Source organism: Ranitomeya imitator, chromosome 2 (assembly GCF_032444005.1).
Source record: "Ranitomeya imitator isolate aRanImi1 chromosome 2, aRanImi1.pri, whole genome shotgun sequence".
In the NCBI taxonomy this organism is placed as follows: Eukaryota; Metazoa; Chordata; class Amphibia; order Anura; family Dendrobatidae; genus Ranitomeya; species Ranitomeya imitator.
This window is the reverse complement of record NC_091283.1, coordinates 217,211,091-217,236,740: the sequence shown is the minus strand read 5'-3', so window position 1 is coordinate 217,236,740 and position 25,650 is coordinate 217,211,091. Positions and strand designations below refer to the sequence as shown.

The 25,650-nt window shown below is 48.0% G+C and overlaps 1 protein-coding gene across 1 annotated transcript; it reads right to left on the bottom strand.

Annotated features, from left to right (window-relative positions):
- Positions 1 to 357: 357 nt before the first annotated feature.
- Positions 358 to 25,650, bottom strand: TMEM35A (transmembrane protein 35A). Its single transcript, XM_069748600.1, has 2 exons — positions 24,576 to 25,650; positions 358 to 1,167 (listed from the first exon to the last, which is right to left on the bottom strand). The coding sequence occupies exons 1-2, from the start codon at positions 24,693 to 24,695 to the stop codon at positions 799 to 801; spliced, it is 489 nt and encodes a 162-aa protein (XP_069604701.1). The 5' UTR covers positions 24,696 to 25,650; the 3' UTR covers positions 358 to 798.

The following is a 25,650-nucleotide window of genomic DNA, read 5'->3' as shown; positions in this document are numbered from 1 at the left end:
TGCTGTGCCCAGTCTTGTCATCGTGTAGGACCTGTGACATGAAATTGTCTTCTACAACCTCACTTTAAAGGCTGGAGAAAAAAAAAAAAAAAGGTTAATTCTTAGCTGCCAGTCAATGAATGATGAACAGGAGTCAGAGATCCAGGAATGCAATTTGTCAACGTGTGTTGAGGTCTCACTTTTTCTTCAGGACAAATCATGTTGATTCCTGGATCTCTGACTCCTGTTCATCATTCATCGACTGGATGAACCCATTTTTCTCCAGCCTTTGATGTTCTCCAAATCGTGGGCCTAGTCGTGAATGTTGGGAAGAGAAATAATCAGAAGATAATTAAAAATTCACAATAACGCAGACAGTGGGTTTCACACTTTGTCTTTATTGTTGTTGCATCTGTGCTGGGTAGTGCCATACATGGAAGGATATTAGGACAGGGTGGACCGGCTATGGTTTCATCTCCAGTGATTTTTAATGTCCTTGTGAATGATAATTCAAATGGACTGAATTGTTATCCAACGACAGGCTTGTGTCAGCATTTCATCGTAACGCAGACTCCCGTCCACATCTGTTCCAGCTGCCATTACTTGCTGGCAGAATTTTGCCCGTCGTTGACGTTCCGGCTCGCACGCTACATTGCTAACATTCAGCATGTCTCCAGCCCATTTTCCCAGAGACTTTCCTGAGGTACTGAATACAAGGTTACTTTAAAATTACTTAATAATATGAATTCAAATGGAAGATTATAAAACAACTCTGAGGAATCCTTAGAAACCGTGTCGTGAGGAAAACCAATCTTGTGGTTAAGATACCTTGATCTTCTTGGGGTCCCGAGGGATGGCCCCATTTTCACTTTGTGTCGCCCTCTTGTCACGCAATTCCTCTTCGGGTTGGCGTGAAACAAGTAGGCGACAAGTGAGGAGAATCCCAAAAACAAGCGCGTGGGCATAACGTTTCAACGGATCTCCAACAAGCTGGTGGAAGAAGAGAACAACGAGTACTAGAAGAAGAAGGACAAAGTTGGCGACATCTTTAGGGCGTCCAGGGACCAAAGTCAGGACGATTCCACTTGCAAGTTCCAGGGAGCCGACAATTTTCCTTAATAGCACAGAGGTAATTCCAAGACTTTTCAGTCCTGGGAGAGCCTTCAGGTAACTCTTATACGCCCGTTTCTACAAGAAAAAGGAAGCCGGAAATCAGTCAATGGCTAACATCTCAATTTGTAATGTCTTATACATTAGTGTGGTATAGTCAGTGGTCAAAACATGAGGGCCCCTGTGTAAGAACTGTATGACGACCCTCTGCAGCCCAATATCTCCACATAATATACAATTCCACCTGCGAATCAGCGCGCCTGTGACGTGATTGTGGGGCGCGGCTAGGTTGTCATGACAGATGGGGGTCTGCTGAAGACCCCCCATGCTTGTCATTAAAATGAAAGCCAAAACGGTCTCTCTATCTATATATATATATCCGGCCTCACACTAGCGAGTTTTACGGACGTAAGAGAGGTGCTGAAAATACGGATTGCATACGGTACAATGCTTCTCTATGCCCCAGCTCCTATCAGCCGTATTTTACTGATCCGTATTATACGGTCTTGTACGGCCGTAGAGAATCGCAGCATGCTGCGCTTGTCACCGTATTGCGCAAAAAATACGCCAATGAAAGTCTATGGGGGCCAGAAAAATACGGATTACACACGGACCAACAGTGTGACTTGCGAAGAAATACGCAGCGGTGTTCTATAGAAAAGCCGGCAATTCAGCGCTGTGTACAGTAAAATCACACTGACAGGTTAGAATAGAATAAATAGAATAAATGTCTACACATAGTATAGGGATATATATATAATTGAGACTATACAGCGTTAGATAGAAAAAGCCGGCAATTGAATTACCGGCTTTTGAGCTATCTCCTTCACAAACCCGACATGATATGAGACATGGTTTACATACAGTAAACCATCTCATATCCCTTTTTTTTTGCATATTCCACACTACTAATGTTAGTAGTGTGTATGTGCAAAATTTGGGCGCTCTAGCTATTAAATTAAAGGGTTAAATTGTGGAAAAAATTGGCGTTGGCTCCCGCGCAATTTTCTCCGCCAGAGTAGTAAAGCCAGTGACTGAGGGCAGATATTAACCCCTTCATGACCCAGCCTATTTTGTCCTTAAAGACCTTGCCGTTTTTTGCAATTCTGACCAGTGTCCCTTTATGAGGCAATAACTCAGGAACGCTTCAACGGATCCTAGCGGTTCTGAGATTGTTTTTTCGTGACATATTGGGCTTCATGTTAGTGGTAAATTTAGGTCAATAAATTCTGCGTTTGTGATAAAAACGGAAATTTGGCGAAAATTTTGAAAATTTCACAATTTTCACATTTTGAATTTTTATTCTGTTAAACCAGAGAGTTATGTGACACAAAATAGTTAATAAATAACATTTCCCACATGTATACTTTACATCAGCACAATTTTGGAAACAAAATTTTTTTTTGCTAGGAAGTTATAAGGGTTAAAATTTGACCAGCGATTTCTCATTTTTACAACAAAATTTACAAAACCATTTTTTTTAGGGACCACTTCACATTTGAAGTCAGTTTGAGGGGTCTATATGGCTGAAAATACCCAAAAGTGACACCATTCTAAAAAATGCACCCCTCAAGGTACTCAAAACCACATTCAAGTTTATTAACCCTTCAGGTACTTCACAGCAGCAGCAGCAACATGGAAGGAAAAAATGAACATTTAACTTTTTAGTCACAAAAATTATCTTTTAGCAACAATTTTTTTATTTTCCCAATGGTAAAAGGAGAAACTGAACCACAAAAGTTGTTGTCCAATTTGTCCTGAGTACGCTGATACCTCATATGTGGGGGTAAACCACTGTTTTGGCGCACGGCATGGCTTGGAAGGGAAGGAGCGCCATTTGACTTTTTGAATGAAAAATTGGCTCCACTCTTTAGCGGACACCATGTCACGTTTGGAGAGCCCCCGTGTGCCTAAAAATTGGAGCTCCCCTACAAGTGACCCCATTTTGGAAACTAGACTCCCCAAGGAACTTATCTAGATGCATAGTGAGCACTTTGAACCCCCAGGTGCTTCACAAATTGATCCGTAAAAATGAAAAAGTACTTTTTTTTCACAAAAAAATTCTTTTAGCCTCAATTTTTTCATTTTCACATGGGCAACAGGATAAAATGGATCCTAAAATTTATTGGGCAATTTCTCCCGAGTACGCCGATACCTCATATGTGGGGGTAAACCACTGTTTGGGCACACGGCAGGGCTCGGAAGGGAAGGCGCGCCATTTGACTTTTTGAATGGAAAATTAGCTCCAATTGTTAGCGGACACCATGTCGCGTTTGGAGAGCCCCTGTGTGCCTAAACATTGGAGCTCTCCCACAAGTGACCCCATTTTGGAAACTAGACCGCCCAAGGAACTTATCTAGATGCATATTGAGCAATTTAAACCCCCAGGTGCTTCACAGAAGTTTATAACGCAGAGCCATGAAAATAAAAAATAATTTTTCTTTCCTCAAAAATGATTTTTTAGCCTGGAATTTCCTATTTTGCCAAGGGTAATAGGAGAAATTGGACCCCAAATGTTGTTGTTTAGTTTGTCCTGAGTACGCTGATACCCCATATGTGGGGGTATACCACTGTTTGGGCGCACGGCAGGGCTCAGAAGGGAAGGCACGCCATTTGGCTTTTTAAATGGAAAATTAGCTGCAATCATTAGCGGACACCATGTCACGTTTGGAGAGCCCCTGTGTGCCTAAACATTGGAGATCCCCCACAAATGACCCAATTTTGGAAACTAGACCCCCAAAGGAACTAATCTAGATGTGTGGTGAGGACTTTGAACCCCCAAGTGCTTCACAGAAGTTTATAACGCAGAGCCATGAAAATAAAAAAAATAAAAAATTATTTTCTCAAAAATGATCTTTTAGCCTGCAATTTTTTATTTTCCCCAAGGGTAACAGGAGAAATTTGACCCCAAAACTTGTTGTCCAGTTTCTCCTGAGTATGGTGATACCCCATATGTGGGGGTAAACTACTGTTTGGGCACATGCCGGGGCTCGGAAGTGTAGTAGTGACGTTTTGAAATGCAGACTTTGATGGAATGCTCTGCGGGCGTCACGTTGCGTTTGCAGAGCCCCTGGTGTGCCTAAACAGTAGAAACCCCCCACAAGTGACCCCATTTTAGAAACTAGACCCCCCAAGGAACTTATCTAGATATGTGGTTAGCACTTTGAACCCCCAAGTGCTTCACAGACGTTTACAACGCAGAGCCGTGAAAATAAAAAATCATTTTTCTTTCCTCAAAAATGATGTTTTAGCAAGCATTTTTTTATTTTCACAAGGGTAACAGGAGAAATTGGACCCCAGTAATTGTTGCGCAGTTTGTCCTGAGTATGCTGGTACCCCATATGTGGGGGTAAACCACTGTTTGGGCGCACGTCGGGGTTCGGAAGTGAGGGAGCACCATTTGACTTTTTGAATACAAGATTGGCTGGAATCAATGGTGGCGCCATGTTGCGTTTGGAGACCCCCTGATGTGCCTAAACAGTGGAAACCCCTCAATTCTACCTCCAACACTAACCCCAACACACCCCTAACCCTAATCCCAACTGTAGCCATAACCCTAATCACAACCCTAACCACAACCCTAATTCCAACCCTAACCCTAAGGCTATGTGCCCACGTTGCGGATTCGTGTGAGATTTTTCAGCATCATTTTTGAAAAATCCACGGGTAAAAGGCACTGCGTTTTACCTGCGGATTTACCGTGGATTTCAAGCGTTTTTTGTGCGGATTTCACCTGTGGATTCCTATTGAGGAACAGGTGTAAAACGCTGCGGAATCCGCACAAAGAATTGACATACTGCGGAAAATACAACGCAGCGTTTCTGTGCTGTATTTTCCGCACCATGGGCACAGCGGATTTAGTTTTCCATAGGTTTACATGGTACTGTAAACCTGATGGAACACTGCTGCGAATCCGCAGCGGCCAATCCGCTGCGGATCCGCAGCCAAATCCGCACCGTGTGCACATAGCCTAATTCTAAAGGTATGTGCACACACTGCGGAAAACGCTGCGGATCCGCAGCAGTTTCCCATGAGTTTACAGTTCAATGTAAACCTATAGGAAACAAAAATCACTGTACACATGCTGCAGAAAAACTGCACGGAAACGTAGCGGTTTACATTCTGCAGCATGTCACTTGTTTCTGCGGATTCCGCAGCGGTTTTACAACTGCTCCAATAGAAAATCGCAGTTGTAAAACCGCAGTGAAATGCGCAGAAAAAACGTGGTAAATCCGCAGCGGTTTGGCACTGCGGATTTATCAAATCCACAGTGGAAAAATCAGCAGTGGAACAGAATACGTGTGCACATACCGAAACCCTAACCCTAGCCCTAACCCTAGCCCTAGCCCTATTCTAACCTTAGTGGAAAAAAAAAAAATTCTTTATTTTTTTATTGTCCATACCTATGGGGGTGACAAAGGGGGGGGGGGGGGGCAAAATGCACTTTGGAACGAATCTGCCGGCCGGCAGATTCGGCGGGTGCACTGCGCATGCGCCCGCCATTTTGGAAGATGGCGGCACCCAGGGAGAAGACGGACGGACCCCGGCAGGATCGGTAAGTATGATGGGGTGGGAGGGAGCACGGGGGAGGACGATCGGAGCATGGGGATCGGAGCGCGCGGGGGGGGTGTGAAACGGAGCACGGGGGGTGGAACGGAGCACGGGGGAGTGGAACGGAGCACGGGGGGGGTGGATGATGCACGGGGGGGTGGATCGGAGTGCAGGGGGGGTTGGATCGGCGCACGGGGGGGTGATTGGAGCACGGGGGGAGCGGACAAGAGCACGGGGGGAGCGGAGCACAGGACGGAGGGGAGCCGGTGCAGTGTACCGGACAGATCGGTGGCTTGGGGGGGGGGGGCGATCGGTGGGGTGGGGTGGGGGCACATTAGTGTTTCCAGCCATGGCCGATGATATTGCAGCATCGGCCATGGCTGGAATGTAATATTTCACCAGTTTTAATAGGTGAAATATTACAAATCGCTCTGATTGGCAGTTTCACTTTCAACAGCCAATCAGAGTGATCGTAGCCACGGGGGGGTGAAGCCACCCCCCCTGGGCTGTACTTCCACTCCCCCTGTCCCTGCAGATCGGGTGAAATGGGAGTTAACCCTTTCCAATACCCCTCCACAAAAAGAGAGAATTTGAGTCCAAGAAGAGGTTTCACATGTACCCATTCAGATGGAGACATTTATTCTCAGCGAGGTAGGTCAAGCGTAGGACCTCGTATAAGAGAGATGCCGTAAAGTGGCTACGAGGTACACATAAATATGGCCATTTTTATGCGCTAAAAGCTCTCATTTTTCATATTTCTAGTGCAGTAATGCAGTTCTAATTTCGTGTTTTCAAGTTTGCATGTTTTGGCGCTGCAGTGTGCTGCCCTTTTTACTTAACTATATACGAGTTGGCGACTCTGGGTTCAGCACCTGTTCACACTCAGTCTATGTTTGGATGTGCAGGTCAGGTTTTTGAAATGTATTCTTTAGCCTTCTGATCGTGCACTCCCCGCCTCCTAGCCACAGGTGTTTTAATTATAGTAGGTCCAATACCCCTCCACAGAAAGAGAATTTGAGTCCAAGAAGAGGTTTCACATGTACCCATTCAGATGGAGACGTTTATTCTCAGCGAGGTAGGTCAAGCGTAGGACCTCGTATAAGAGAGATGCCGTAAAGTGGCTACGAGGTACACATAAATATGGCCATTTTTATGCGCTAAAAGCTCTCATTTTTCATATTTCTAGTGCAGTAATGCAGTTCTAATTTCGAGTTTTCAAGTTTGCATGTTTTGGCGCTGCAGTGTGCTTTTCTAAGATGGTCCATTTGGTACCCTTGTCTAAATTGCCTTCCTCCTCTGATTTGGTGCCATTGTTTTTCCAGCATGTGGTTTGTTTACATGGTATCCCGGAGAACATCGTTTCGGACAGAGGTTCCCAGTTTGTTTCGAGGTTTTGGCAATCCTTTTGTGCTAGGATGGGCATTGATTTGTCTTTTTCCTCGGCTTTCCATCCTCAGACAAAGGCCGGGGACACACACAGCGTATAAAAAAACGGTCCGTTTTTGACGGACGAGAATCGCACAAATGTTACCAAAACAGTGATCCGTGTGCAGTGCGAGGATGCGATTTTCTCGCATTAAATGATCCGTGTGACATCCGTGTGACATCCGTATGGCATCCGTATGGTGAGATTTTCTCACACACTTGCAAAATGAGCAAACAATGGCTGAGCCTTTCCTGTCACCTGCCCAATGCCTGAGAATTTCTCGCAAGTCACACTGATGGTCCGTGTGCTGTGCTATTTTTTCTCACCCCCATAGACTTTCATTGGCGATTCTCGGCCGAGATACGCTGACAATCGCAGCATGCTGCGATTTCACTCGGATCCTGAATACGGCCGAGAAAATATCGGATGATGGGAGCTGCCCCATTGATTAACATTAGGACGAGTGCTATGCGATTTTTTATCGCATTGCACTCGTCCGTATTACGGTCTAGTGTGACCCCGGCCAAACCGAACGAACTAATCAGACTTTGGAAACATATCCGAGATGCTTTGTTTCTGCTGATCAGGATGATTGGGTGTCCTTTTTGCCGTTGGCTGAGTTCGCCCTTAATAATCGGGCCAGCTCGGCTACTTTGGTTTCGCCATTTTTCTGCAATTCTGGTTTCCATCCTCGTTTCTCTTCAGGGCAGGTTGAGCCTTCGGACTGTCCTGGTGTGGATACTGTGGTGGATAGGTTGCAGCAGATTTGGACTCATGTGGTGGACAATTTTACATTGTCCCAGGAGAAGGCTCAACGTTTCGCTAACCGCCGGCGCTGTGTGGGTCCCCGACTTCGTGTTGGGGATTTGGTTTGGTTGTCGTCTCGTTATGTTCCTATGAAGGTTTCCTCTCCTAAGTTTAAGCCTCGTTTCATTGATCCGTATAAGATTTCTGAGGTTATCAATCCTGTGTCATTTCGTTTGGCCATTCCAGCTTCTTTTGCCATCCATAATGTGTTCCATAGGTCGTTATTGCGGAGATACGTGGCGTCTGTGGTTCCATCCGTTGATCCTCCTGCCCCGGTGTTGGTTGAGGGGGAGTTGGAGTATGTGGTGGAGAAGATTTTGGATTCTCGTATTTCGAGACGGAAACTGCAGTACCTGGTCAAGTGGAAGGGTTATGGTCAGGAAGATAATTCCTGGGTTTTTGCCTCTGATGTTCATGCTGCCTATCTGGTTCGTGCCTTTCATTTGGCTCATCCTGGTCGGCCTGGGGGCTCTGGTGAGGGTTCGGTGACAGGGGGGTACTGTTGTGAATTCTGTTGTCGGGCTCCCTCCTGTGGTCGTGAATGGTACTTCGGCTGGTTCTGTCCATGGACTTCCTCTGGTGGCTGTGGGTGTTTCTGAGTTTCCTTCCACAGGTGACGAGGCTAAGTCGTTAGTGGGCTGCTCTATTTAACTCCACTTAGATCTTTGGCCCATGCCAGCTGTCAATGTTGTACTATTGGTCTAGTTCGCTCCTGGATCGTTCTGTTACCTGTTTACTCCAGCAGAAGCTAAGTTCCTCTTTGCTATTTTCCTGTTTGCTATTTTTTCTGTCCAGCTTGCTATTGTGAATATTGCCTTGCTTGCTGGAAGCTCTGGGACGCAGAGGGGCGCCTCCGCACCGTGAGTCAATGCGGAAGGTTTTTTTTCCCTGCACTCTCTGCGTGGCTTTTTGTAGGTTTTTGTGCTGACCGCAAAGTGACCTTTTCTATCCTCTGTCTGTCCAGTAAGTTCGGCCTCTCTTTGCTAAATCTATTTCATCTCTATGTTTGTGACTTCATCTTAACTCACAGTCATTATATGTGGGGGGCTGCCTTTTCCTTTGGGGAATTTCTCTGAGGCAAGGTAGGCTTAATTTTCCTTTCTTAGGGCTAGCTAGTTCTGAGGCTGTGACGAGTTGCATAGGGAGCGTTAGGAGCAATCCACGGCTATTTCTAGTGTGTGTGATAGGATTAGGGATTGCGGTCAGCAGAGTTTCCACTTCCCAGAGCTTGTCCCATGCTTTTGTAGCTATCAGAACTTTCCGGGTGCTCTTGATCATCAGGTCCATTATTGTCCTAACCACCAGGTCATAACAGGACGCGATCTTTCCATGACGCCACATAGGCGTCATGGGTCGGATTGGCACCGACTTTCATGACGCCTACGTGGCGTCATGGGTCGGGAGGGGGTTAATAGCCTGGAGAGGGTCCATGGTTATTGCCCCCCTCCCTTCCTGGCTAAAAACATCTGCCCCCAGCCACCCCAGAACAGGCACATCTGGAAGATTCCATTCATTCCCCGGGGTTTTACAGGCAGGGGCGGCTGCATTAGCAGAGCTTCTGCTTGTAAAATTAGTTAACCCTTTCAGATGGATTTACAGCGTGGGACGTGACAGAACGATGGAAGGTATGGGATATTGTTTTTTTATTTTTCCTTTTTTTAAAGAAAGAGGGTCTTCAGGTGGATTACCAGTATAATAAAATATTACAACAACCTGTGTATTTATTTCATTACAATACTTTGTAATAATGTGTGTGTTTAACCATTTCATACTATTGGATTAATAATGGATAGGTGTCATAATTGACGCCTCTCCATTATTAACCTGGCTTAATGTCACCTTACAATAGTAAGGTGACATTAACCCTTCATTACCCCATATCCCACCGCTACACAGGAATGGGAAGAGAGTGGCCAAGTGCCAGAATAGGCGCATCTTCCAGATGTGCCTTTTCTGGGGTGGCTGGGGGCAGATGTTTTTAGCCAGGGGAGGGGGGGCAATAACCATGGACCCTCTCCAGGCTATTAATATCTGCCCTCAGTCACTGGCTTTACCATTCTGGCGGAGAAAATTGTGCGGGAGCCCATGCCAATTTTTTCCGCGATTTAACCCTTTAATTTAATAGCTAGAGACTAGGGTTGAGCGAAACGGGTCGTTCATTTTCAAAAGTCGCCAACTTTTGGCAAAGTCGGGTTTCATGAAACCCGATCCGACCCCTGTACGGGGTCGGCCATGCGGTACGCGACTTTCGCGCCAAAGTCGCGTTTCAATGACGCGAAAAGCGCCATTTCTCAGCCAATGAAGGTAAACGCAGAGTGTGGGCAGCGTGATGACATAGGTCCTGGTCCCCACCATCTTAGAGAAGGGCATTGCAGTGATTGGCTTGCTGTCTGCGGCGTCACAGGGGCTATAAAGGGGCGTTCCCGCCGACCGCCATGTTACTGCTGCTGATCTGAGCTTAGGGAGAGGTTGCTGCCGCTTCGTCAGAAGCAGGGATAGCGTTAGGCAGGGTTCATTAACCACCAAACCGCTTGTGCTGTAGCGATTTCCACTGCCCAACACCACCTTCGGTGTGCAGGGACAGTGGAAGCTACATTTTTTTTTTTTCCCCCTCAGCACTGTAGCTCATTGGGCTGCCCTAGAAGGCTCCCTGATAGCTGCATTGCTGTGTGTACGCCGCTGTGCAAACCAACTGCTTTTTTCAAAGCACAAATCCTCTTGTTCCTTCCTTTCTGCACAGCTATCTTTTTGGTTTGTACACACTTTTTATTTAATTTGTGCATCAGTCCACTCCTTATTGCTGCCTGCCATACCTGGCTGAGATTACTGCAGGGAGATAGTAATTGAAGGACACTCCCTGTTTTTTTTTTTTTTTTTTGTGGGAGATTAAGATTGACATTTCTGCTAGAGTGCCATCCCTGTCTGTGTCATCTCTCACTCAGTGGGCCATAGAAAGCCTATTTATTTTTTTGCTTGATTTGGGTTATAAAATCTACCTGAAAAAATCACTACATCAATCAGTGGGAGAAAAATATTGGCCTCAGGGCTTGTGTGCCACTCCTGACTCCTGTGTGCATCATCACTCACTCAGTGGGCCATAGAAAGCCCATTTTTTTTTTTTTTTTGCTTTATTTGGGTTCTAAATTCTACCTGAAAAAATCAATAAATCAATCAGTGGGAGATTAATATTGGCCTTTGGGCTTGTGTGCCAGTCCTAAGCGTGCCATCTCTCTCTCTCAGATAGTGGGCCATAGAAAGCCTATTTATTTTTTATTTTTTTTATTGGGTTTATAAATTTTCCCTGGAAAAAAAAAAAAAAAGTGGGAGATTAATATTGGCCTCTGGGCTTGTGTGCCAGTCCTGAGCGTGCCATCTCTCTCACAAATAGTGGGCCATAGCAAGCCTATTTATTTATTTTTTTTTGGTTTTATAAATTCTCCCTTAAAAAAAAAAGGGAGATTAATATTGGCCTTTGGGCTTGTGTGCCAGTCCTAAGCGTGCCATCTCTCTCTGTCTCTCAGATAGTGGGCCATAGAAAGCCTATTTATTATTTTTTTTATTGGGTTTATAAATTTTCCCTGGAACAAAAAAAAAAAAGTGGGAGATAAATATTGGCCTCTGGGCTTGTGTGCCACTCCTGACTCCTGTGTGCGTCATCTCTCACTCAGTGGGCCATAGAAAGCCTTTTTTTTGTTTTATTTGTTTTCTAAATTCTCCCTGAAAAAATCATTTTATTTTATTTGGTTTCTAAATTCTTCCTGAAAAAATCATTTTATTCTATTTTTTTTTCCTAAAGTCTCCCTGAAAAAAAAACAAAAAAAAACAAATCAGTGTGAGATTAATATTGCCCTTTCAGCTTGTGTGCCAGTCTTGACTCCTGGGTGTGCCATCTCTCTCTCTCTCTCCAATTGTGGGCCATAGAAAGCCTATTATTTTTTTTAGCTTGATTTGGGTTCCAAAATCTACCTGAAAAAATCACTACATCAATCAGTGGGAGATAAATATTGGCCTCTGGGCTTGTGTGCCACTCCTGACTCCTGTGTGCGTCATCTCTCACTCAGTGGGCCATAGAAAGCCTTTTTTTGTTTTATTTGTTTTCTAAATTCTCCCTGAAAAAATCATTTTATTCTATTTTTTTTTTCCTAAAGTCTCCCTGAAAAACAAATCAGTGGGAGATTAATATTGCCCTTTCTGCTTGTGTGCCAGTCTTGACTCCTGGGTGTGCCATCTCTCTCTTTCTCTCCAATTGTGGGCCATAGAAAGCCTATTTTTTTTTTTTTTTAGCTTGATTTGGGTTCCAAAATCTACCTGAAAAAATCACTACATCAATCAGTGGGAGATAAATATTGGCCTCTGGGCTTGTGTGCCACTCCTGACTCCTGTGTGCATCATCTCTCACTCAGTGGGCCATAGAAAGCCTTTTTTTGTTTTATTTGGTTTCTAAATTCTTCCTGAAAAAATCATTTTATTCTATTATTTTTTTTTCCTAAAGTCTCCCTTAAAAAAAAAAAAAAAATCAAATCAGTGGGAGATTAATATTTACATTTGTGCTTCAGTGACTGTCCTGCGTGTGTGGCATCTCTCTCATTTGTTGCCACCAACAACAGAGTGTGTAACATTGTGCCTGATTTTCGTTGTGGTCTCACTCACCTGTAAAGGGGTAGCTAAATTCTACTGAAGTTATAGCTCATCGTGTAATTTGTGTGACAGCAACAAATACCGTTAGTTTGTTTACGTTTTTAAAACAATGAGGAAGTATGGTGGAAGAGGTCGTGGCCGGGGGCGTTCATTGTCAGCTGGTAATGAGGGTAGTGGTAGTGGTGGAGCATCAGCTGGTCGTGGGAAAAAAAATATTGCACCTAAGTCTGGAGCTGTGGAGCCAGGTTCGTCGTCTGGCTACACAAGGCCTCGAACGCTCCCTTTTCTGGGAGTAGCAAAACTGCTTTTAAAGCCGGAGCAGTAAGAGCAAGTTTTGGCTTATCTTGCTGACTCAGCCTCTAGCTCTTTTGCCTCCTCTCGTGAAACTGGTAAATGTCAAAGCAGCGCGTCGTTAGTGGATGTTCACGGTCAGGGACAAGTCGCTTCCTTGTCCTCTTCAGCAAAAACAACAACAGAGAAGAATGCAGCAGGCGACACAACGGGTTACTCCATGGAGCTCTTTACACATACCGTCCCTGGCTTAGAAAGTGAAGCAGTTAACAGTCCATGCCCATTACAAGTTGAATCTGACATGGAGTGCACTGATGCACAGCCACAGCCAGACTACTATGCTGGTCCTTTGACTCAGACCACAACATTGCCCTCGCAGGGTGCTGATCAAGAATCAGACCCTGATGAGACTATGTTGCCCCATCACGAACGCTATACCACCGACCGACACGGTGACACAGACGAAGTTGCACACGAGCTACAAGAAGAGGTAATAGATGACCCAGTTCTTGACCCCGATTGGCAGCCATTGGGGGAACAGGGTGCAGGCGGCAGCAGTTCTGAAGCGGAGGAGGAGGGGCCGCAGCAGGCATCAACATCGCAACAGGTTCCATCTGCCGGGCCCGTATCTTGCCCAAAACGCGTGGCAAAGCCAAAACCTGTTGGAGGACAGCGTGGCCATCCGGTTAAAGCTCAGTCTGCAATGCCTGAAAAGGTATCCGATGCTAGAAAGAGTGCAGTCTGGCATTTTTTTAAACAACATCCAATTGATCAGCGCAAAGTCATCTGTCAAAAATGTTCAACTACCTTAAGCAGAGGACAGAATCTGAAAAGTCTCAATACAAGTTGCATGCATAGACATTTAACCACCATGCATTTGCAAGCCTGGACTAACTACCAAACGTCCCTTAAGGTTGTAGCACCCTCGGCCAATGAAGCTAGTCAGCAACGCAACATCCCTTCCGGCAGTGTAGGGCCACCATTTTCCGCACCACCTGCAGTATCTGTGCAGGTTTCTTTGCCAGGCCAAAGCAGTCAGGGTCAGGGAATCACCAGTTTCGTAGTAGGAAACACTGCATCTAGGGCACCGGTGGCAACAATACCATCTCCCACCGTCTCTCAGTCTGCCATGTCCACCGGCACCCCCGCTAGTTCCACGATCTCCAGCTCTCCAGTCCAGCTCACCCTACATGAGACTATGGTTAGAAAAAGGAAGTACTTAGCCTCGCATCCGCGTACACAGGGTTTGAACGCACACATAGCTAGACTAATCTCGTTAGAGATGATGCCCTACCGGTTAGTTGAAAGCGAAGCTTTCAAAGCCCTGATGGACTACGCTGTACCACGCTACGAGCTACCCAGTCGACACTTTTTTTCCAGAAAAGCCATCCCAGCCCTCCACCAGCATGTTAAAGAGCGCATCGTCCATGCACTCAGGCAATCTGTGAGCACAAAGGTGCACCTGACAACAGATGCATGGACCAGTAGGCATGGCCAGGGACGTTACGTGTCCATCACGGCACACTGGGTAAATGTGGTGGATGCAGGGTCCACAGGGGACAGCAAGTTTGGGACAGTTCTGCTTAGCCCACGGTCTAGGAAACAATTGGCTGTAGCCGTTCGCACCCCCTCCTCCTCCTCTTCATCCTCCTGCAGAAGCGAGAGCTCGTCCACAGACCGCAGTCGCACAACCACTCCATCCGCAGCTGCCACTGTTGCACACCAGGTCTCCCATTATGGGGCAGCTACTGGCAAACGTCAGCAGGCTGTATTGGCTATGAAGTGTTTGGGCGACAACAGACACACCGCGGAAGTTCTGTCCGAGTTCTTGCAGAAAGAAACGCAGTCGTGGCTGGGCACTGTAGATCTTGAGGCAGGCAAGGTAGTGAGTGATAACGGAAGGAATTTCATGGCTGCCATCTCCCTTTCCCAACTGAAACACATTCCTTGCCTGGCTCACACCTTAAACCTGGTGGTGCAGTGCTTCCTGAAAAGTTATCCGGGGTTATCCGACCTGCTCCTCAAAGTGCGTGGACTTTGCTCACATATCCGCCGTTCGCCCGTACACTCCAGCCGTATGCAGACCTATCAGCGTTCTTTGAACCTTCCCCAGCATCGCCTAATCATAGACGTTGCAACAAGGTGGAACTCAACACTGCACATGCTTCAGAGACTGTGTGAACAGAGGCGGGCTGTTATGTTTTTGTGGGAGCATACACATACACGGGCAGGCAGTAGGATGGCAGACATGGAGTTGTCAGGTGTGCAGTGGTCGAAGATTCAAGACATGTGTCAAGTCCTTCAGTGTTTTGAGGAATGCACACGGCTGGTTAGTGCAGACAACGCCATAATAAGCATGAGCATCCCCCTAATGCGTCTGCTGATGCAAAGTTTGACGCACATAAAGGATCAGGCGTCTGCAGCTGAGGAAGATGAAAGCCTTGATGACAGTCAGCCATTGTCTGGCCAGGGCAGTGTACAGGACGAGGTAGCGGGCGAAGAGGAGGAGGAGGACGAGGAGGATGATGGGGATGATTATATTTTTAATGAGGAAGCTTTTCCGGGGCCACTGGAAATTGGTGGCGCGGCAAGGCCGGGTTCTGGTTTTTTGAGGGACACAAGTGACGTGGATTTGCCTGAAACTGCCCCTCAACCAAGCACAACCGCAGATTTGAGAACTGGAACTTTGGCCCACATGGCGGATTATGCCTTACGTATCCTCAAAAGGGACACACGCATAACTAAAATGATGAATGATGACGATTACTGGTTGGCCTGCCTCCTTGATCCTCGCTATAAAGGCAAATTGCAAAATATAATGCCACATGAGAACTTGGAACTAATATTAGCAACCAAACAATCAACTCTTGTTGACCGTTTGCTTCTGGCATTCCCTGCACACAGCGCCTGTGATCGTTCTCACACGAGCTGCAGGGGCCAGCAGACCAGAGGAGTTAGAGAGGCAGAAATCAGAAGTGGCGTTGGCCAGAGGGGTTTTCTGACCAGGTTGTGGAGTGATTTTGCTATGACCGCAGACAGGACAGGTACTGCAGCATCAATTCAAAGTGACAGGAGACAACATTTGTCCAGTATGGTTACAAACTATTTTTCATCCCTTCTCGATGTTCTCCCTCAACCGTCATTCCCATTTGATTACTGGGCATCAAAATTAGACACCTGGCCAGAATTGGCAGAATATGCATTGCAGGAGCTTGCTTGCCCGGCAGCTAGTGTCCTATCAGAAAGAGTATTCAGTGCTGCAGGTTCAATACTAACAGAAAAAAGGACTCGTCTGGCTACTCAAAATGTAGATGATCTAACCTTCATTAAAATGAACCACAACTGGATTTCGAAATCTTTTGCCCCACCTTGCCCGGCTGACACCTAGCTTTCCTATGAAAAGGTCTTGCCTGTGGACTACTCTGAATGCCTTTTCCAATCTCGTAATTTTCTGCACCTGATTGTCCAGCATACGACATGTATACACCTCACTAAATGGCCAAACTCCCCACACGGGGCCGTGGTATCGACACTTGGCGACAGCACCCGTGAGAGTGCAGTTTGTCTGAAGAGGTGGGTGAGCCCGCTTTTGGTCGACGGCACTGCCACTGGGTCCCTCCTAGTACAATAAAGTGTCTCTGGCGGTGGTGGTGCGCACCCAACGTCAGACACACCGTTGTAATATGAGGGGCCCTGGGCCTGTACCGCCGGCCACAAGACAGTTTCCCCCCACCCCAGCTCAAACAGTGCTCTACCACTTGCAAAATTATCTCACAGCTCCACCAATGTTTAGTCTATGCGCTGACATCCTTCAATGCCTGCCACTGACAATACCATTGTATTGACATTTTTGTTATGTTAGGCCTTCGATGCCTGTCTGTGGTCACTCCTTCCACTAGGCCTCCACTGACCACACCACTGCTGCCCGTGTACCCCTGTAACCAATTTAAAATTGCCTACAGCCATGTGTTATTATTTTAGGCCTTCGATGCCTGTCTGCGGTGACTCCTTCCACTAGGCTTCCACTGACCACACCACTGCTGCCCGTGTACCCCTGGAACCAATTTAAAATTGCCTACAGCCATGTGTTATTATTTTAGGCCTTCGATGCCTGTCTGCGGTCACTCCTTCCACTAGGCCTCCACTGACCACACCACTGCTGCCCGTGTACCCCTGGAACCAATTTAAAATTGCCTACAGCCATGTGTTATTATTTTAGGCCTTCGATGCCTGTCTGCGGTCACTCCTTCCACTAGGCCTCCACTGACCACACCACTGCTGCCCGTGTACCCCTGGAACCAATTTAAAATTGCCTACAGCCATGTGTTATTATTTTAGGCCTTCGATGCCTGTCTGCGGTCACTCCTTCCACTAGGCCTCCACTGACCACACCACTGCTGCCCGTGTACCCCTGGAACCAATTTAAAATTGCCTACAGCCATGTGTTATTATTTTAGGCCTTCGATGCCTGTCTGCGGTCACTCCTTCCACTAGGCCTCCACTGACCACACCACTGCTGCCCGTGTACCCCTGGAACCAACATCAGAAAATATAAAAATAAGTATTTTGCTTATAAAAAAGAAAATACTGGAGAGATATCAAATGCAGACATTTTAACATTAAAAACAAACACATACAACAAAAATCTGGTACAGTACTAAAAATGGCCACCAGCTACAATAACTTTCTCCTGCAAGTAGTTAACTGAAAGGTTTTTTCAATTTTAAACACAGATATGGCATCCACCGAGTGTTGTCCTGTCGCGTCTTCTTTATATTATTGCCAAGAAGATGCAAAACAATGAAAATAATAAAATCATTATTTACCAAAAAAATAGAGTAAGTCAAAACCACATTGCAAATAAACATTCATTACAAATAAAGAAGCAGGGCGCGTCCGAGGGTGAGTATATACCTAATAAGAATATAATCACCCTCGGACGCGCCCTGCTTCTTTCCGACAGCTTTCCTTCCTAAGAATCAGCCCTTCCGTTGTGTAGAGAGAGGGTTTGTTACACTCCAAGGTGTTCCCCAGGTTGCCTTTCCTGAGCTTCGATCTTCCGGCTCTCGTTTAGTAGTTGTTGGAAACTACGCTGCATTAGGCCTACAAATTGGGTATGGGGTGTAGAGAGATGGTGTGTTCCACTCCAAGGTGTTCCCCAGGTTTCCTCTCCATTGCTTCGATCTTCATGCTCTCGTTTAGTAGTTGTTGGAAACTACGCTGCATTAGGCCTACAAATTGGGTATGGGGTGTAGAGAGATGGTGTGTTACACTCCAAGGTGTTCCCCAGGTTTCCTCTCCATTGCTTCGATCTTCCGGCTCTCGCTTAGTAGTTGTTGGAAACTACGCTGCATTAGGCCTACAAATTGGGTATGGGGTGTAGAGAGATGGTGTGTTACACTCCAAGGTGTTCCCCAGGTTTCCTCTCCATTGCTTCGATCTTCTGGCTCTCGTTTAGTAGTTGTTGGAAACTACGCTGCATTGGGCCTACAAATTGGGTATGGGGTGTAGAGAGATGGTGTGTTCCACTCCAAGGTGTTCTCCAGGTTGCCTTTCCTGAACTTCTATCTTCAGGCTCTCATTAAATTGTGGTTAAACGGAACAACTGCATTTGGCGTACTAGTTGGTTTGGGGCCTACTATCGGTGTCTGCCGCTCCTTGCTGTTCTCCTGGTTTCCTGTCCTGAAATTCCGTTTTCAGGCGCTCGTTAAGTAGTTGTTAATGTTAGACTGCATTTGGCCTACTAGTTGGATTGGGGCCTACTATCGGTGTCTGCCACTCCTTGCTGTTCTCCTCCACTGAACAAAGCTGTGCCGCCTGTTTACTACTGTTGCCAATTTTGAACTGCATTTCGACTACTTACTGATTTGGGCCTACTCTCTGTGTCAGCCTCTCATTCCAGTTGTCCTCCACTGCAATGCCCCCTGATTAGTCCTGTGTTACCAATTTTGAACTGCATTTAGCCCACTTTATTCTTTGGGCCTATATCTGTGTTTCCTCCTCATCCTGCGCATTGCCCAGCCAGTGATAGATGAGTCTGCTGGTACATTGACCCATAACGCAACATTTCCCGTGCACGCTACACTGCAAGATTGTGACCCTGCTGAAAGTCAGGTCCCCCTTCCCGCATACCATACCACCTTACACGGGGACAAACAGGAAGGTGCAGATGAAAGTGCAGGTTCCTTCATCAGGTGGGGGGAGGAATACTAGTTGGCGACGTCACTGGCACAGGGCCTCTCATGGTACGCAAAAGTGTTGCTGCCGGTGGGAGGCGCCCCCGCCGTGCAAACACACCGCTGTACTTTGAGGGGCCCTGTGCCAGTGCCAATGCCAACGAGTGGGCCCCCCCTGCTTGCTCAGGTTCACAGCACTTGCAAAGTTGAAATACTTACCTCTCTCTGCTCCACTGCCGTGACGTGGTCCAGATTTCCTGGGCCCACTAATTACTTGAACCAGCCCTACCCACCACAACTTTAGCCAAATGACCCCCAATTTCAAATGCCTTCCAATTATTATAAGGTAAATTACGCTTGACAAGCTTCATTAAGAAGAATGGATGGTTTTGACATTAAAATGGGCACTCTAGGTGTTTTCCTGGCCCCCACTCACTGCCGACTATGCTGCCCCATTGACTTGCATTGGGTTTCGTGTTTCGGTCGATCCCGACTTTACGTCATAATCGGCCGATTTCACTCGACCCGACTTTTGAGATAGTCGGGTTTCGCGAAACCCGGCTCGACTCTAAAAAGGTCAAGGTCGCTCAACTCTACTAGAGACCCCAAATTTTACACCAAGACACTTCTTACATTACTAAAGAGGAATATGTAATAAAAGAAGGGATATGAGATGGTTTACTGTATGTAAACCATGTCTCATATCATTTCAAAAACCTGACCTGCACATCCAAACATAGACTGAGTGTGAACAGGTGCTGAACCCAGAGTCGCCAACTCGTATATAGTTAAGTAAAAAGGGCAGCACACTGCAGCGCCAAAACATGCAAACTTGAAAACACGAAATTAGAACTGCATTACTGCACTAGAAATATGCATGTTTTGGCGCTGCAGTGTGCTGCCCTTTTTACTTAACTATATACGAGTTGGCGACTCTGGGTTCAGCACCTGTTCACACTCAGTCTATGTTTGGATGTGCAGGTCAGGTTTTTGAAATGTATTCTTTAGCCTTCTGATCGTGCACTCCCCGCCTCCTAGCCACAGGTGTTTTAATTATAGTAGGTCCAATACCCCTCCACAGAAAGAGAGAATTTGAGTCCAAGAAGAGGTTTCACATGTACCCATTCAGATGGAGACGTTTATTCTCAGCGAGGTAGGTCAAGCGTAGGACCTCGTATAAGAGAGATGCCGTAAAGTGGCTACGAGGTACACATAAATATGGCCATTTTTATGCGCTAAAAGCTCTCATTTTTCATATTTCTAGTGCAGTAATGCAGTTCTAATTTCGTGTTTTCAAGTTTGCATGTTTTGGCGCTGCAGTGTGCTGCCCTTTTTACTTAACTATATACGAGTTGGCGACTCTGGGTTCAGCACCTGTTCACACTCAGTCTATGTTTGGATGTGCAGGTCAGGTTTTTGAAATGTATTCTTTAGCCTTCTGATCGTGCACTCCCCGCCTCCTAGCCACAGGTGTTTTAATTATAGGAGGTCCAATACCCCTCCACAGAAAGAGAGAATTTGAGTCCAAGAAGAGGTTTCACATGTACCCATTCAGATGGAGACGTTTATTCTCAGCGAGGTAGGTCAAGCGTAGGACCTCGTATAAGAGAGATGCCGTAAAGTGGCTACGAGGTACACATAAATATGGCCATTTTTATGCGCTAAAAGCTCTCATTTTTCATATTTCTAGTGCAGTAATGCAGTTCTAATTTCGTGTTTTCAAGTTTGCATGTTTTGGCGCTGCAGTGTGCTGCCCTTTTTACTTAACTATATACGAGTTGGCGACTCTGGGTTCAGCACCTGTTCACACTCAGTCTATGTTTGGATGTGCAGGTCAGGTTTTTGAAATGTATTCTTTAGCCTTCTGATCGTGCACTCCCCGCCTCCTAGCCACAGGTGTTTTAATTATAGGAGGTCCAATACCCCTCCACAGAAAGAGAGAATTTGAGTCCAAGAAGAGGTTTCACATGTACCCATTGAGATGGAGACGTTTATTCTCAGCGAGGTAGGTCAAGCGTAGGACCTCGTATAAGAGAGATGCCGTAAAGTGGCTACGAGGTACACATAAATATGGCCATTTTTATGCGCTAAAAGCTCTCATTTTTCATATTTCTAGTGCAGTAATGCAGTTCTAATTTCGTGTTTTCAAGTTTGCATGTTTTGGCGCTGCAGTGTGCTGCCCTTTTTACTTAATTAAACATGTCTCATATCATGTCGGGTTTGCGAAGGAGATAGCTTAAAAGCCGGTAATTCAATTGCCGGCTTTTCCTATCTAGCGCTGTATGAGATTATATATATATATATATATATATATATATATACACAGTATATATGTTTTATGATTTTTGGAGCCCATGGATCCATTGTATGTCCGTATGTCGGTTTTGCAAGCCTGCGAGAAAATCTCGTAGTACGGCTGCCATACGGATTACATACGGAGGATGCCATGAATCAAAGCCAGTTTTTTTGGGGGGGGTTTCAGTCCTTTATATTGTAAAGTAAATGGAGTCTGCAGACCTTCATCTCGTTCTACACAAACAAGCTCCGATAAAGCTCGGCCTCCAGAACAATAATATAAAAACAAGCTGTGTTGGGGAAGGATTGGCTACTCTCTGGTGAAAGCCCCCTACATTGGCAGAAACTACCTCAACACCCTCATTTTTTTATGCACCCCCCAGTTCCAGTTGCCCTTAGTGTCGGGGTGCAAACCACAGCCACCGGTGATGGCCATGTCCTGAGTGCTCACGATGGTGGCAGCCATATGGTCGTAAGGCGTGACTGAGTGGGAGATGCCCGGTGGCCCCCAATTATTACACATGAGCACAGTGAGAAGTTAGGGGTCTTGAGCTATGGGGGCAGTAACAAACACAGAGGAGCAAAGGTCTCGTGTGCCAGGTCATTGAGAGGTCTTCATATATTGGTACCAGCTTTAATTTCGAGACACCGCCTCAGGGTGTGAGTGTCCGGCTCATGTGATGGCTGCCAGGACACAGACACAAAAATTAGGGGTCACTGCATCTGTATTGACACGTAGGAAAAAGAAGCCGTACAGCCTAGTTCACATTAGTATAATGTTCTCTGCAGCAGGTTTCCTTCAGAATTAGCAAAAAGACCCTGACAGAGGCGGCCACTGAGGCCGATGGAGACAGAAGACCACGACTGGCACCGGACGGGACTCCACTATTCACATCTATGGGTGGACAAAAGAATAATCTACAGGATCCCTCACACATCATCCTGTAGGATTTGTTTTTACCAACTGCAATTAACACAGGGCGTTATTGCATGTTATACTTTTTTTTCTACGTGATATAAGGATGTATAAAAATACAAAGAAAAAAAAAAAAAGACAGCAAATATTTCTGATGACAGACGGGAGCAAAAAAAAAATCATCTCATCCAGGAAAAAAAGAGGATTGTCCTCCGCTCGGCTGCAGGTGGCCGGTAGTCGACAATCTGTCCGAGGAGCCCACCCCAGACAGGAGCGACGACAGAGAACGTGGGCTGTGTGTATATAAGTGTGTGTGTGTGTGTGTGTGTATGTGTGGCATGATGGCAGACAGTGCCCCGCCCCCCATCATGTCGCCCTCCTCCCCATATACCCCATATCCCGTCATGTCACCCTCCTCCCCATATACCCCGCAGCCCATCATGTCACCCTCCTCCCCATATATCCCGCAGCCCATCATGTCACCCTCCTCCCCATATACCCCGCAGCCCATCATGTCACCCTCCTCCCCATATACCCCGCAGCCCATCATGTCACCCTCCTCCCCATATACCCAGCAGCCCATCATGTCACCCTCCTCCCCACATACCCCGCAGCCCATCATGTCGCCCTCCTCCCCATATACCCCGCAGCCCATCATGTCGCCCTCCTCCCCATATACCCCGCAGCCCATCATGTCACCCTCCCCCCCATATACCCCGCAGCCCATCATGTCACCCTCCTCCCCATATATCCCGCAGCCCATCATGCCGCCCTCCTCCCCATAAATCCAGCAGCCCATCATGTCACCCTCCTCCCCATATATCACGCAGCTCATCCAGTCACCCTCCTCCTCATATACCCAGCAGCCCAGCATGTCAACCTCCCCCCTTATACCCTGCAGCCCATGTCACCCTCCTCCTCATAAACCCCCAGCCCATCATGTCACCCTTTCTCCCACATACCCCGCAGCCCATCATGTCACCCTCCTACTCATATACCCCGCAGCCCATCATGTCACCCTCCCCCCATATACCCAGCAGCCCATCATGTCACCCTCCCCCCATATACCCCGCAGCCCATCATGTCACCCTCCCCCCATATACCCAGCAGCCCATCATGTCACCCTCCCCCCATATACCCAGCAGCCCATCATGTCACCCTCCTCCCCATATATCACGCAGCCCATACAGTCACCCTCCTCCTCATATACCCAGCAGCCCAGCATGTCACCCTCCCCCCTTATACCCTGCAGCCCATGTCACCCTCCTCCCCATATACCCCACAGCCCATCATGTCACCCTCCTCCCCATATACCCCGCAGCCCATCATGTCACCCTCCTCCCCATATACCCCGCAGCCCATCATGTCACCCTCCTCCCCATATACCCAGCAGCCCATCATGTCACCCTCCTCCCCATATACCCAGCAGCCCATCATGTCGCCCTCCTCCCCATATACCCCGCAGCCCATCATGTCGCCCTCCTCCCCATATACCCCGCAGCCCATCATGTCGCCCTCCTCCCCATATACCCAGCAGCCCATCATGTCGCCCTCCTCCCCATATACCCCGCAGCCCATCATGTCGCCCTCCTCCCCATATACCCCGCAGCCCATCATGTCGCCCTCCTCCCCATATACCCCGCAGACCATCATGTCACCTTATTCCCCATATACCCCGCAGACCATCATGTCACCCTCCCCCCCATATACCCCGCAGACCATCATGTCACCCTCCCCCCCATATACCCCGCAGCCCATCATGTCACCCTCCTCCCCATATACCCCGCAGCCCATCATGTCATCCTCCTCCCCATATACCCCGCAGCCCATCATGTCACCATCCCCCCATATACCCCACAGCCCATCATGTCACCCTCCTCCCCATATACCCCGCAGCCCAAATTGTCACCATCCCCCCATATACCCCACAGCCCATCATGTCACCCTCCTCCCCATATACCCAGCAGCCCATCATGTCACCCTCCTCCCCATATACTCAGCAGCCCATCATGTCACCCTCCTCCCCATATACCCCGCAGACCATCATGTCACCCTCCTCCCCATATACCCAGCAGCCCATCATGTCACCCTCCTCCCCATATACCCCGCAGCCCATCATGTCACCATCCCCCCATATACCCCACAGCCCATCATGTCACCCTCCTCCCCATATACCCCGCAGCCCATCATGTCACCCTCCTCCCCATATACCCTACAGCCCATCATGTCACCCTCCCCCCCATATACCCTACAGCCCATCATGGAGCCTCTACACCCGGTGAGGACAGCGCAGCACGGAGAGGTCAGGCCCCTTCCACAGCCGCAGCACCGGGCAGTCCTGTGCAGGATGGGGATGCTCAGAGCGGTACCGCAGCCTCCTTCTTACCATCTCGCTGTACGCATCCTTGCTGAGTTTCGGTGTCAGCTTTATGGTTCCCATAAAAACGAAGAACAGTCCGAGCGCCGCAGACAGGGCGAATATGGTTACGGTCCTCGGAGACGCCATCTGTGGCCGCCGGTGCCGCACGGTCAGCGCTCCCGAGAATGATACACGGCGCTTTAGTATAAGGAGCGTGCGCCTGCGCACTGTGGGGAAGGGGGTAAAGGTGCGCGCGGTCCTAGCGCATCCGGGTTGTGTTCTGCTATCTGCAAAGTGATGGAGAGCAGCACCGGCTGTGTTAGAAGGGGAGGCCGGCTGTGTGCAGTGTGAGAAGGGGAGGCCGGCTGTGTGCAGTGTGAGAAGGGGAGGCCGGCTGTGTGCAGTGTGAGAAGGGGAGGCCGGCTGTGTGCAGTGTGAGAAGGGGAGGCCGGCTGTGTGTGGTGTGAGAAGGGGAGGCCGGCTGTGTGCTGTGTGAGAAGGGGAGGCCGGCTGTGTGCAGTGTGAGAAGGGGAGGCCGGCTGTGTGCAGTGTGAGAAGGGGAGGCCGGCTGTGTGTGGTGTGAGAAGGGGAGGCCGGCTGTGTGCAGTGTGAGAAGGGGAGGCCGGCTGTGTGCAGTGTGAGAAGGGGAGGCCGGCTGTGTGCAGTGTGAGAAGGGGAGGCCGGCTGTGTGCAGTGTGAGAAGGGGAGGCCGGCTGTGTGTGGTGTGAGAAGGGGAGGCCGGCTGTGTGCAGTGTGAGAAGGGGAGGCCGGCTGTGTGCTGTGTGAGAAGGGGAGGCCGGCTGTGTGCTGTGTGAGAAGGGGAGGCCAGCTGTGTGAGAAGGGGAGACCGGCTGTGTGAGAAGGGGAGGTCGGCTGTGTTAGAAGGGGAGGCCGGCTGTGTGAGAAGGGAAGGCCGGCTGTGTGCAGTGTGAGAAGGGGAGGCCGGCTGTGTGCAGTGTGAGAAGGGGAGGCCGGCTGTGTGTGGTGTGAGAAGGGGAGGCCGGCTGTGTGCTGTGTGAGAAGGGGAGGCCAGCTGTGTGAGAAGGGGAGACCGGCTGTGTGAGAAGGGGAGGTCGGCTGTGTTAGAAGGGGAGGCCGGCAG